The 12,837-nt window shown below is 53.3% G+C and overlaps 1 protein-coding gene across 2 annotated transcripts in view; it reads left to right on the plus strand.

Moving 5' to 3' along the window:
* The first annotated feature begins 8,533 nt into the window (after positions 1-8,533).
* ITPK1 (inositol-tetrakisphosphate 1-kinase) overlaps positions 8,534-12,837 on the plus strand; it is a 166,687-nt gene continuing 162,383 nt past the window's right edge. The window contains exons 1-2 of one of the 2 annotated variants that reach the window (XM_032837277.1): positions 8,534-8,567; positions 9,015-9,245. In XM_032837277.1, the coding sequence (XP_032693168.1) occupies positions 9,151-9,245 (95 nt within the window). In that variant the 5' untranslated portion in view covers positions 8,534-8,567; positions 9,015-9,150. The remainder of the gene's footprint in view (positions 8,568-9,014; positions 9,246-12,837) is intronic. The other variant, XM_032837278.1, reaches the window with a different exon arrangement.

Genomic DNA, 12,837 nt, shown 5'->3' on the forward strand with positions numbered 1-12,837 from the left:
GCCCTGTGTTTGGCTCTGCGCTGGGTGTGGCGTCTGCTTGAGATACTCTTATCCTCACCGCCACCCTGTGTGTGTGTGCGTGTGTGTGAGTGTGCATGCACCCCCACCTCCAAAAAAAGTGTGTCCTATTCACCCGATGAAATAAGACAGTAAGGGTGGAAATTCTTTTTTTTTTTTTTAAAGAGTTTTATTTATTTATTTGACAGAGAGAGACCACAAGCAGGGGGAGCGGCGGGAAGAGAGAGAGGGAGAAGCTTATGCCCCACTGAGCAAGGAGCCCGAAGCAGAACTTGATCCCAGGACCCTGGGATCATGACCTGAGCAGAAAGAGGACGCTTAACTGACCAAGCCGCCCCAGAGGCCCCGGGAGAAATTCACATACACAACAGTATGTTTGTATATACATATATACACAACAGTGTGCCTCTCAGAGAATAGGACACCATGAGGGAAGATGCAGAGAAATCCTGAAGGTTGCCCTTCCGCAGGACAATCAATCTAGTCTCTTTCACAAGGTGAAGTGGTCAAGGTCAGAAGAGATCAGGAGACAGGACAGCCAATGGCAATGTGAAGTCTCGGTTTGGACAAACCAGTTGTAAAGGAAACTTTGAGAGGCAATTAGGGGCATTTAAATATGAATCAAGTTTTAGATGACAGTAAAGAATTGATTTTCTTGGGGGCGCCTGGGTGGCTCAGTGGGTTAAGCCTCTGCCTTAGGCTCTGGCTCTCTGCTCAGCAGGGGGCCTGCTTCTCCCTCCCTCTCTGTCTACTTGTGATCTCTTTCTGTGTCAAATAAATATATAAAATCTTAAAAAAAAAAGAATTGTTTTTATGTTTTATTTATTTTTAAAAATTTTATTAAATTTATTATTTTCTAATTCTTTTCTTTTTTTTTTTTTAAGTAGGCTTCCCACCCAGCATAGAGCCCAAGGTGGGGCTTGAACTCACGATCTTGAAATCCACACCTGAGCTGAGAATGAAGAGTCACTTAACCAACTGAACCACCCCGTGCCCCATATTTTATATGTGTTAAAGCATCATAATGCTAATGTGGTTCTATTAGAAAATGTTATTTTTTTTTAAGATTTTATTTATTTATTTGACAGAGATCACAAGTAGGCAGAGAGGCAGACAGAGAGAGGGTGGGGGGAAGCAGGCTCCCTGCTGAGCAGAGACCCTGATGCGGGGCCTGATCCCAGGACTCCGGGATCATGACCTGAGCCGAAGGCAGAGGGTTTAACCCACTGAGCCACCCAGGCGCCCCTAGAAAATGTTATTTTAAAAAGATGCATACTGAAGACAATTCTGATTCATTTTCAGCATGGTGAAGGTCAAGCCAACCCACAGGAGGACATTTATTTTCAAAAGCGAATGGACATTTACCGGAAATCTCCTGGGTGCCAGCCCTTTTTTATATTTTCTCATTTCATAACAGTCATGCGATTTTCCTTTCTGTCACTGTTATTCATTTAAAAAGTAATACATGTTTGATGAAAAATACTTTGATTGCCAAACAAATATACATTATTCATTGAATGTAATACATGTTTGATGAAAGATACTTTGATTGCCAAATAAATATACAGGGTAATACAAGACCCCTCTCACTGCAGGGATCTTGTTCTCCCAGTTCCTCTCCCCCAAGGCAACCACTGCTCATGGTTTCTTGTGCACCTTCAGATGCAAGACAGTTTCCATCCACACAAACATACATATGGAAGTGTGGTCCCCTACCTTTTTTTACTTGGTGGCAGCCTCCCATCTACACCGAATTAACGCTTGTTTTGTTTTTGACTTAACATATCTGAGAGAGCCTTCCATACTCAGCTGTCTGAAGGCCACCAACGATCTCCCATTGTCAGGTCCAAGGCCACCTGTCTTCCCACTGTGCCACCAGCTGACACTCTTTCCTCCCTGACCACTTCTCTCACATGGCTCCCAGGGCCAGGACCCTCTTGGTTTTCCTCCTCTTTACCTCCTTTGCTGCCTTCTCTGTTCTTCCCTGACCTCTGAACACTGTCATACCTCTGAGGCCCAGCCTTGAACTTTTTTCTACCTATACTCACACCCTTCCTGACCTCACCCAGGCTCATGGTTTTCAGTCCCATCTCTGTGCTGACCACTCCTGATTTTATATCTCTAGCTTGAGTCATGCCCCCGAACCTTATCAATTGGTCTACTTGACGTCCCTCAGATGTCAGACACATGTCTCCAACCTAAACTGTTCAAAACAGGACTCGTGACATAATCCCTGAACCCTTGCCTCTTGCTGCCTTCCCCATTTCAATTGTGGGCAGATCCATTTTTCCAGCTATCAGGCCCCAAACCTCAGACATCCATGATTCTCTCTAGCATTCAACCCCATACCCCACTACCAGCAAATCCCATGGATTCTTCCTTTGAGCAATATTGGGGAAAGTGACCACGTCTTCCATCCTCCCCTGCTAGGGCCCAGGGCTGAGCCACCATCCTTTCCTGCTAGAGTACTGCAATGAACCGTCACTGTGTCTCTCCATTGTTCTTACCGCCTCACCGGTCTCTCCTGCACACGGCGGCAGCGTCCTGGGGAAACCAGCAAGGTCCTGTGCTCCTTTCTTTAAGGAATCCTGTCTTGTTCAGAGAGGAAGGAGTGCATGGTGTCCCGGGAGCCCGGCGTTCTCTCCCTGTGTTTTCCTCTTACCCCCACTTTTGCTCATTTTGCTCTGGCCAGACTGGCCTCCCTACTGTCCCTTGTTAACATCCAGGCCCGAGGCTATGTGAGGGCATCTGCTGTTTCTCCACCTGAAAGCCCTTACCCCAGATACCTGCACCACTTGGCCGCTCATCTTTGTCACATTTTTGCTCAAATGTTGCCTGCCAGTGGGACTGCCACTCAATTAAGATCCCAGTCCACGGCTTCCTGTCTCCATGAGCATGCCCTACTGTTTGCCCGTAGCACGCATCCCTTGTGTAATATACTATACACTTTACTTTCTTATTTTGTACATTCTTTTTTTTTTAAGATTTTCATTTATTTATTTGACAGACCACAAGTAGGCAGAGAGGCAGGCAGAGAGAGAGAGGAGGAAGCAGGCTCCCCACTGAGCAGAGAGCCCAATGTGGGGCTCGATCCCAGCACCCTGGGATCATGACCTGAGCCGAAGGCAGAGGCTTTAACCCACTGAGCCACCCAGGTGCCCCTGTACATTCTTTTTTTTTTTTTTTTAAAGATTTTATTTATTTATTTGACATAGAGAGAGATCATAAGTAGGCGGAGAGGCAGTCAGAGAGAGAGGGAGAAGCAGGCTCCCCGCTGAGTTGAGAACCTGATGCAGGGCTTGATCCCAGGACCCTGGGATCATGACCTGAGCCGAAGGCAGAGGCTTTAACCCACTTAGCCACCCAGGCGCCCCTATTTTGTACATTCTTTGTCCACCCCAGGTAGACATTTTTCAATTTTCATCACTCTGGTGACCCTAGTGTCTAGAATAGCACAGGTACACAGTAGGGGCTTAATAAATATTTAGAGAATGAATGAACGAACTGGTATTATTCTATTTCATGATGATGATGATTTCAATGAAGTAGGCTCCACACCCAACGTGGGGATTGAACTCATGACCCTGAGATCAAGAGTTGCATACTCTACCAACTGAGCCAGCCAGGTGCCCCCCTATTTAATGATTTTAAGGGCTGCAGAGACCCACTGTGGGGATGATGTAGGAACAGCAGGACGCTGGTGGTCAGCACTCATCAGGCAGGTCCGATACAGTCCTTCCTTAATTTAGCTTCTTTAGAAATTTATAGTCCTTTATACATTTACACTCATTTAAACTTTTTTTTTTAAGTTTTTATTTATTTAACATTGAGAGAGAGAGAGAGAGACACGTACACAGTGAGAGAGGAAACACAAGCAGGGGGAGTGGAGAGGGAGAAGCAGGCTTCCCACAGAGCAGGGAACCCAATGTGGGACTTGATCCCAGGACCCTGGCTGGAATCATGACCTGAGCCGAAGGGAGACCCTTAACAACTGAGCCACCCAGGTGCCCTCAACCATTTAAACTTCTTAATGATTTTATGAACTAGGTTTGATAGTCATTCCCACTTATTTTACTTTTAAAGGTTTTATTTATGAGCGAGAAAGAGAAAGTGAGTACAGGCAGTCGGGGGCAGAGGGGCAGGAAAGACTCTCAAGGGGACTCCCCGCTGAGCACCAAGCCTGCTAGGGGGCTTGATCTCACAACCCTGAGATCCTGAGCCCAAATCCAGGGTCAACGCTTAACCATCGGAGCCACCCAGACACTCTTTATTTTTAAATTATTTATCTTTGGTGTCCTATTTAATAGATTATAAGACCGAGGCTCAGCCAGATTTATTAATTTGCCCATAGTCACACAGATAATAAGTGGTCACCGCAGGCTGGCTGCATCTGAACTAGTGTGTTGAATTACTTGTGCCAAACCGGTGCCCGATGGGTATAACCAGGACTTTCTTTCTTTTTTTAAAAATTATTTTTATTAACACATAATTCATTATTTGCCCCAGGGGTACAGGTCTGTGAATCATCAGGCTTACACATTTCACAGCACTCACCATAGCATGTACCCTCCACCAATGTCCATGACCCAACCACCCTACCCCTACCTCCCCTCCCCCCAGCAACCCTCAGTAACCAGGACTTTCAAAACCAGTCTACTACTAAAACATACCATCTTATGGTTCTCAGATCAGGGAACACTGGACTCACAGAGGTTAGGAAGATTGCCCAATGCCCATCAGCTGTATCCTAGGTCTGAAGTCTCCATCACTTCATTGTCTCACTTCCCAAAACCTGCATTTCCTCCAGAAGGACTGGGATTAGGAGGGTTTCCCAGGCGGCCAACCTCTACTCCTTGGCAGTGCCCTTCCTCCCCAATGCCCTCCCTCTACCACAGCTCCTCTTCCAGTACTGGAATAATCCTCTCCCAGATGGCCCCAGGACTCAGACGCTCAATAGACCATTTAATCCCTTAATGGTCCATCTGCCTCCCAGAGCAAATGTAGACGTCTCCAGGTTCTGGTTTGGGTTCTGGAGTTTTCCTACTTTCGCCTCTTACCTCAAGAGAGGTCAGGGATCGCCTGGGGGGACTAAACTCACATCCATTTATCTGATCACTTTTTTTTTTTTTTTAAAGATTTTATTTATTTATTTGACAGAGAGAGAGAGCACAAGTAGGCAGACAGGCAGAGAGTGGGGGGAAGCACGCTCCCTGCCGAGCAGAGAGCCCGATGCGGGGCTCGATCCCAGGACCCTGAGATCACGACCCGAGTCGAAGGCAGATATTAACCCACTGAGCCACCGAGGTGCCCCTATATGATCACTTTTTTTTTTTTTTTAAGATTTTATTTATTTATTTGACAGACAGAGATCACAAGGAGGCAGAGAAGCAGGCAGAGAGAGAGGAGGAAGCAGGTTCCCTGCTGAGCAGAGAGCCCGATGCGGGGCTCGATCCCAGCACCCTGAGATCATGACCTGAGCCTAAGGCAGAGGCTTTAACTCACTGAGCCACCCAGGCGCCCCATATCCGATCACTTTTTAAAAAAAGATTTTATTTATCTGAGAGGGAGAGAGAAAGAGAGAATGCATACAGGAGCGTGGGAGAGGCAGAGGGAGAAGCAGATGACGAGTGAGGAGCCCGATGCGGGGTTCGATCCCAGGACTGGGATCATGACTTGAGCTGAAGTCAGCCGCTTAACCGACTGAGCCACCCAGGCGCCCCTATCTGATCACTTTTATGAGCACTTCTACGCAGGCCGCTGGTAGAAGCAATTTGACTGCTTCTGAAGCCACACCGAACCCAGACTCTCAGCCAGTAGGATGTACTATTGTGTTCAGACACTCAGAGTGGTAAGAAGACAAAAAACACAGTTCCTGCCCACGAGGGGCTCACAGTGGGGGACAAACATGAGTCAAGTAAGAGTACAAGTGTGATTAGTTTCCTGGTCATTAAAGGTATAGGGAAACTAGACGGTTGAGATGCCAGCAAGGGACCCCTGGGCTGAGAGCCGGTGGATGACTTCATAAGCAAAAAGGGAAGAACAAACCAGAAAAATGGACCGAATGTAAGGGCCCTAGGGAAGGCGGGCATCCCAGAGGCTAAGATGGTGGGGGCAGGGTGAGGGGAGTTCTGTGGGAGATGAGGCTGGGAGGTGGTGGTCTTGTCAAGGACTTTTGGCTTTATTCCAAGTACGGCGGATTTGCTTTCTGAACCCTGTTATGGCTGAAGAGAGGAGAACAGTCTGGAGGGGACTACAGGGGACAGACAAGGAAGGAAGGGTTGGTAGGCTTTGTGGTTACTCAAAGAGGTGCAGGAAGTAGTAAATTGAGAAATATTTGCCCCAAGGTCATGCCCCTCCCTGGGGTCAACTCACATCCAAAGACCGATCCATTGGGATAGATGAAATGGTTCACTCCTTTAGTCCAAGTGGGACAGCTGTGGACGGTGGTTCTAGCGCCAGAATCCCATCCTTCCACGGGATGACCAAGAACTGAACACAGAGATACAAACCAGAGAAATTCCCATTCTTACTGGAGAGGAGGACTGAAGCCAGCACCTGCCCAGGGGTCCAGAGAAATGTGGGTGGATCCCTGGTCCCACCAGTGTGTGGGGGGGATTTGGCTATACCTCCAGCAGTGATCCACTTCTCAGAACCCGTCTGCCCCTCACTCCCCAGGCCTCCTACCTCCAGAAGGACGGTGAGCCAAGGTGAGGGGGGGAGCCCCTTGGCCCTGCGTTGTTGGTCCCAACTCTCCCATGTACTTGCTCAGTGACCTTGGCGAATCCCCTTCCCTCTCTGGGCCCGTTTCTTCATGAGTAAGAAAGCAAGATGGAGTCATTACTGCCTCTTTTGGGGCAAATCACAGAGCCACGTGTGTAAAAAGCCTTCGTGTACCCAAGGTCTGGCGGCTGCAGGGGTTCCGGAAGTCCTGGGGTGGGGTGGGCTCTTAACGGGGCCTCAAGTTAAGAGTCCTTGGCTGAGTCACTAGCAAGCACGATTTCTGGAGGCCTGCTGAGGACCAGCCCGTCACCCCGTTCTCATCCTCACTGGAGTCTTAATGCAAGCATGACTTTCCCCACCTTGAAGCTCGGAGGGCTACAGTGACTGGTCCAAGCTGAGGGGAGCTGAACGAGGACCCCCAGGCCTGGTCTCCATCTCCCCACGCCCCACAACGTCACACGTTTTAGACCTCACAGTCACCGCATTTTCGCAGTGTCAAGGGCTCTCATGAGGCAGGGCTTATCTCTTGCGCTAAGAGGGAGCACCGGAGGCCCAGAGAGGCTCAGGGGACTGCAAGGTCACACAGTAAGTGCACATCGAGGTCAGAGGTGCAGGAAGTGGTCACGTGTGATCACTCCCTAAGTCTCAGGGCAGACCAGCCTCTCCTAGTTGCAACTTGGAAGACCAGCAGGAAGAGGGGTGGGGGAGGTTGTAATTAGGGGAAGAAGGCAGGCCCCTCGGTCTGGGCCTTAAAAGCATGAGCCCAAGTTTGGTCAAGGAGAGTGTCATTCCTAACAACTTGGTCCTTTCTCTCTACCTCGGTTCTAGCTATTTTCCCTTCTCAGGCCTATCAAAATCTTCCTTATTTTCCTGGGCCAGCTGAAATGTCTCCCCCTGAAACTTTGAGCCTCGCCCCCCCTCATTCATTTTCCCTGCCTGAGCCTGAGATATCTTCTCCTCCCAAACCCGGAGCTCTTTGAAGGCTCCAAAAAGGCTGGAGGCTCCCCTGCCTCACAGGGCGTGGGCAGGGCAGGGCGGGGCCGGGCGGGGTCGGGCGAGGCAGGGTTAAAGGCACTGAGGCTGCCGCTGACTTGCACTCCGAAAGCAGTGGTCTCCTGGAAGTGTTCCAGCTTCATCTTACATGCTTCTAGCTCCCTCCCCGTCCCCACATAGTTGAAGGGGACGCGGGGAGGCAATCAGCATCTTAAGTCTGAGAAGACCCTGCCTGGGTGTTCAGGTCACCACCCCAGGCAGTCCTCCTCCCCCCACCCCTCTGCCGCCCTGGGCAGGGGTCTGTCTCCTCAATGAGATGACCTCATTGAACGTCCCTATCCCCCCCCCCCCCCCCCGCCCGCAACTGCAGTTCTACTGAATTACTCAGGGTGGGGGGGGGCGCTGAACACTGCTGGGGGTACAGAGGTGCTTTTGATTTAAGAAACTCCCACGGGTCAGGCAGAAAACGCCACAGCATGACGCCTGTTGCTTCTTTAATAAGCAACGACCCCTGGGCAATGGCCGCCCTACACCCAGTCCCGCGCCCTCCGTCCCGAAGCTCACCCGCCTGAGCCCGGACGCAAACACGCCGCAAACAGCCAGGCCGGGAGAGCGCGGCGCCTTTAAGAGGCGGCGAGCGACGCTGCCCCCTAGCGGCCGGAGCTGCGGCGCTTCCTCCGCCCCGGCGGGGTCCAGCGGGCCGGCCGGCCGGGTCAGCACGGCGGCGGCGGCGGCGGCGGCGGCGGCGGGGCCGGGTTCGGCGGGTGGACGGGCTGCGCGCGGGGACGAGAACTAGGAGGCGGCGGCGGCGGCGGCGGCGGCGGCGTTGGAGGCGGGTGAGGATGGCGGGCCGGGCCGGGCCGGGCCGGGCCGGGGGGTGGGGGTGGGGGTGGGACGCGGGCGGCCGCGTGCGCCCCGCCGGGGTCCGAGCGCGCCGGGAAGGGCACGCGCCCGGCTCGCGGCAGCGGATAGCGCCGCCCGGGGCTCGGGGTCGGGGCCCGCGGGCGCGGGCGGGAGGGCGGGGAGGAGGGGCCTCGAGGGGCGCGGGGGGTGGGGGTAGGGCCCGGGCCCGCGCCGCCGCGGCCGCCGGGGGGCGTGCGGCCCGGGGGGTCCCTGGGCTCCGGGGGCCCGCTGCGGCCCCGGCCCGGCGCTGGCGATCTGGCGCGCCGGCGAGCCCCGCGGGCGGCGGGGGCGTGGGCGGCGGCGGCGGCAGCCAGTGGCACGCCGCGCTGAGCGCCGCTCCCTCCGCCCGGGCGCCCGCCCCGGCCCGCCCCTCCCGGCAGGACTGCGCGCCCCGAGCCCCGTTCCGCGTCCCCGCCGCCGGAGGAGGTACCCGCACGCTCGCGGCGCGCGCCGGGCCGCCACACTCGGCCTGTGGGCGATTTCCTCCGGACCCGAGCTCCCCGCCCGAGGAGGAAGATGCAGACCTTTCTGAAAGGGAAGAGAGTTGGCTACTGGCTGAGCGAGAAGAAAATCAAGAAGCTGAATTTCCAGGCCTTCGCCGAGCTGTGCAGGTAAGGAGGGACGGGGCTCGAGCGCCCGGGGACCCCCGGCCCGAGCCCGGCTCAGCCTCAGCGGCTGTTTCGGGAAGCTGGAGCGTTCGGGAAGGAGCGGTGCGCGGGGATACTGAGTCCGAGCGGCCAGGTGGCTGTGGTGGCTGCCGGCTGTGCTCGAGGGAAGCGGCGGCCAGGATGGGCGGTGTGGCTGGGACCCGGGCTCTCAGGTGCACGGTGACCACCGCCCCCCCCCTCCGTGGGGAAAACCCCAGCTGCCCAGAGCGCGTCGGCGGCGCCGCTAAAGGTGGCAGAGGGATCTGGGCAATCGGGGAGTCCACGCTGTCTGCCTGTGGCTGGAGGTTACTTTTGGATTGGAGCGTTTTTCTTCCTTCGTTCCCTTCGTGGAGAAGGGCACCGCTATTTGTACGTTTGCGGACCACCTACTGTGTGCCCCGCGTGTGCAGCCCTTGACGCTGTCATTGCATGTCACCGGGTTGAGCCTGTGTGCGGCGAGTAGCAATACTTGGCATGTATGTGGTGATTTGCTGTCTCATTAGAGCCTCGCACCGGCCCTGAGAATTGACCAGGGTGGTGATTCTGGGCCACGTGTCTGAGAAGGGAGAGCAGATCTGCAGAAAGGTGGGGTCCCCCGCCTTGCCTGTCCGCCTGGGGTCCTAGAGCTAGGGAGTGGCTGGTGCAGAGGAGGTGGGATAAATGTACGTGATGTAGAATGGCCTTCCTCTGTCTGACGCCCCCCCCCCCCCCCCCCCCCCGCCCCCATGCTGTTGATCAATGGTGGGGATTCATGGTGTTTTAAGAAGATCACATTTCTAGTCTATTACAGAAGCTTCCAGTCTTGGGTCAGGTACACCTCACCTTGCTCTACAGCCGTGGCTTTACCCCTGGGAAGCTGTTAGGTAAATCCCAAGAGACTCTGGCTCCCCAACCCTTTTGCAAAGTGTAGGTGGAATCCTTTTGTTTTGCAGTGTCTCCTCTTGGTAGATTTGATTGTTGAAAGTGTATTCTATTTGCACTTTTGCCCCCGTTGGGTCCCCAGATGTGTCGCAGAATCGAACAATTCGATTTCCTTATCTCCTGGTCTGCAGAGCAAGTGGCAGGTCTGAGCCGGTCACTTGCCAGCCTGTGGCACCTCCGTGCCCCTCCTGCCCGTCCCTAGTGCCTGTTGCTCCTTTGCCCTGGGCACAGCTCCTATGAAACAGCTCCTGACTCTGCATCCTTTGGCCTGGGGATGGAGTTTGGCTGCCATTTCTCAGGCTGGCTTCCTCAGGAGAAAGCAAGCTTTTCATGGGTGGTGGGGCATGCCAAGCAGCTCGGGAATTCAGGAGGAAATCAGGAAATCAGGAGGGACTTGCAGCTAGAACTTTGAAAATGGGTCCTAGGACTTCGGAACCTTAAAAAAGAACGCTCGAACATGGCACCACAGATACACACGCGCGCACACACACACACACACACACACACACACTTATGGAAAAAGTCCCCGAGACATAGGAGACGTGAAGAAGTCCCTTTGACATATCTTTGAAGCCCCATGCTGGTGTGAGGTCCCCGAGCTCCTCCTGCAGTCATCTGAGTCTTGGGAAATCCCAGCCAATACCTTGCACCCTTTTCTCCTGAGGTCTGTCTGTATTTGTGTCATCCTGTGTCTGCAGCTAGAGCACGAGGCTTGTCATCTGGCTGGTATGTTTTGCTCGTTAATTAGGAGCCTCTTGCAAAACACTTCCAGCCCAGACTCGGGGCTGGGTCTTGCCGCTGGACTTGCAGATGGCCTCTCCCTCCACTCGGACTCCCCCGGCCTTTAAGTGGGGCCGGAGGGGCGTGCAAGGCAAGCCCTGAAGTCAACCATTCTGGGGGAAATCCAGCGTGGAGGGTTAATTTCTCAGAGAAGTTTGCGGCCCTCGGAGTCTGGATGCCTACTTCTGGCCAGAATATTGGCTTCAGAGAGAAGACAGAAAGCATCTGGGCCATTCTAGAACCTCAGGAAGGCTCACTTGGGTTTTCATTAGAGCAGGTCTAGATATTTATCACTTAAGCTTAAGAAGGAAAAGAAAACACCAAGAGTTTTCCTTCTTTTATTACTTTCTGGGAGGCGCCCCCTGGTGGCCACATTTCTAGACCGGGTGCAGGAAGCTCCCTTGACGGGTTGATCAGAGCCCTTTGCTGCTGTTGTGTTTGGTATGAATGCCGGTGTGATTTTTAGTGGCCCAAGAGGAGACATTGTCCTTTTTTTGACCTTCACAACCTGGGAGTGCAACGCTCCTGTTTTGATGGATGATGAATTGCCCGTGACTTTCTCATGATGAGAAAGTCCAGAAATGTTTGAAAATGATTTGAAGCTCTGCTTGAATGTTTAGGGCAGTCCGCGCCAGAGAGGAGGGCCTGAGCGGACCAGATGGGCTGTTTAGTTGAATGTCAGGCCTTGTAAAACTCTTAGAACAGGAAGGGATGTTGGGGATCATGTCATCGAGCTCCTTTGTTGTCCATATGGGGAGACAGGCATGAGAGGGGCAGCTTCCAAACTTCTCTTCCTTTTGTTGAACTTCTAGAACGGGCCCAGCCTGGGGACCCAGAGACCCCCCCACAGAAAGCCCTTTCTACTTGGGCACCCTCTTACCTTCACAGAGGTCCAGCTGCTGCCCTGTTGTCCTGGAGACACTTTTCTTTCTTTTTTCCTTTTTAAATTTTTCTTTTTCTTTAGTTTTTTTGAAAGTTCTTTTTTTTTTTTTAAGATTTTATTTATCTGAGAGAGATCACAAGTAGGCAGAGAGGCAGGCAGAGAGAGAGAGAGGGGGAAGCAGGCTCCCCACTGAGCAGAGAGCCCGATGCGGGGCTTGATCCCAGGACCCCGAGATCCTGACCTGACCCAAAGGCAGAGGACCAACCCACTGAGCCACCCAGGCGCCCCTCTTTTTTAAAAAAAGGATTTTTATTTATTTATTTGAGATAGAGCAGGAGCGAGCAAGAAAGAGAGAGAGTGCAAGCATGAGAGGCGGGGAGGGGCAGAGGGAGTGGGAGAAGCAGGCTCTCCGCTGAGCAGAGAGCCCTACAGGGGGCTCAGTCTCAGGACTCTGGGATCAGGACCCAGGCCAAAGGCAGATGTTCAACTGACTGAGCCACCCAGGCGCCCCCCGGAGACACTTTTCCTTGCAAAGCTGAGTCGAGCCCTTAGCAAGTATGTAATGCCTTGTTCTGCCAGAGGGCATTGCATGTTTTTGGCGGCAGTAGGGGGTTGGCACCTGGGCCTGCCAGGATGTATGTCTGGTCGGCATGAGGGCCCACCCTTCACTTCCCTGGGGCACCTTGATGGGATGGCCCTTTCTGACTAGTCAGCAGATGGGCCTTTGACTCAGCTCGTTTCTCGTGGTACTGTTTGTTCCTGTCGTCCCTCTCGGTGTTGTCTCCCCTTGGGGACAGGGCTGCGGATGAGGCTCTGGTTGTGTTCTCTTTCCTTCCACCATCCTCCCCGCCCTTCTGCTAATAGCGGAGCAGCCTCGCACTTCCCTCACGCCCTCTCCTTGTGCCTTTTTCAGGATGCCCAGGGGGGACTTCCTGGGGGATTCAGAGAAAACAAGTTGGTGGTTGGAAATGT

This window comes from Lontra canadensis, unplaced genomic scaffold (assembly GCF_010015895.1).
Source record: "Lontra canadensis isolate GAN:19392208 unplaced genomic scaffold, GSC_riverotter_1.0 scaffold98, whole genome shotgun sequence".
NCBI classification, from domain to species: Eukaryota; Metazoa; Chordata; class Mammalia; order Carnivora; family Mustelidae; genus Lontra; species Lontra canadensis.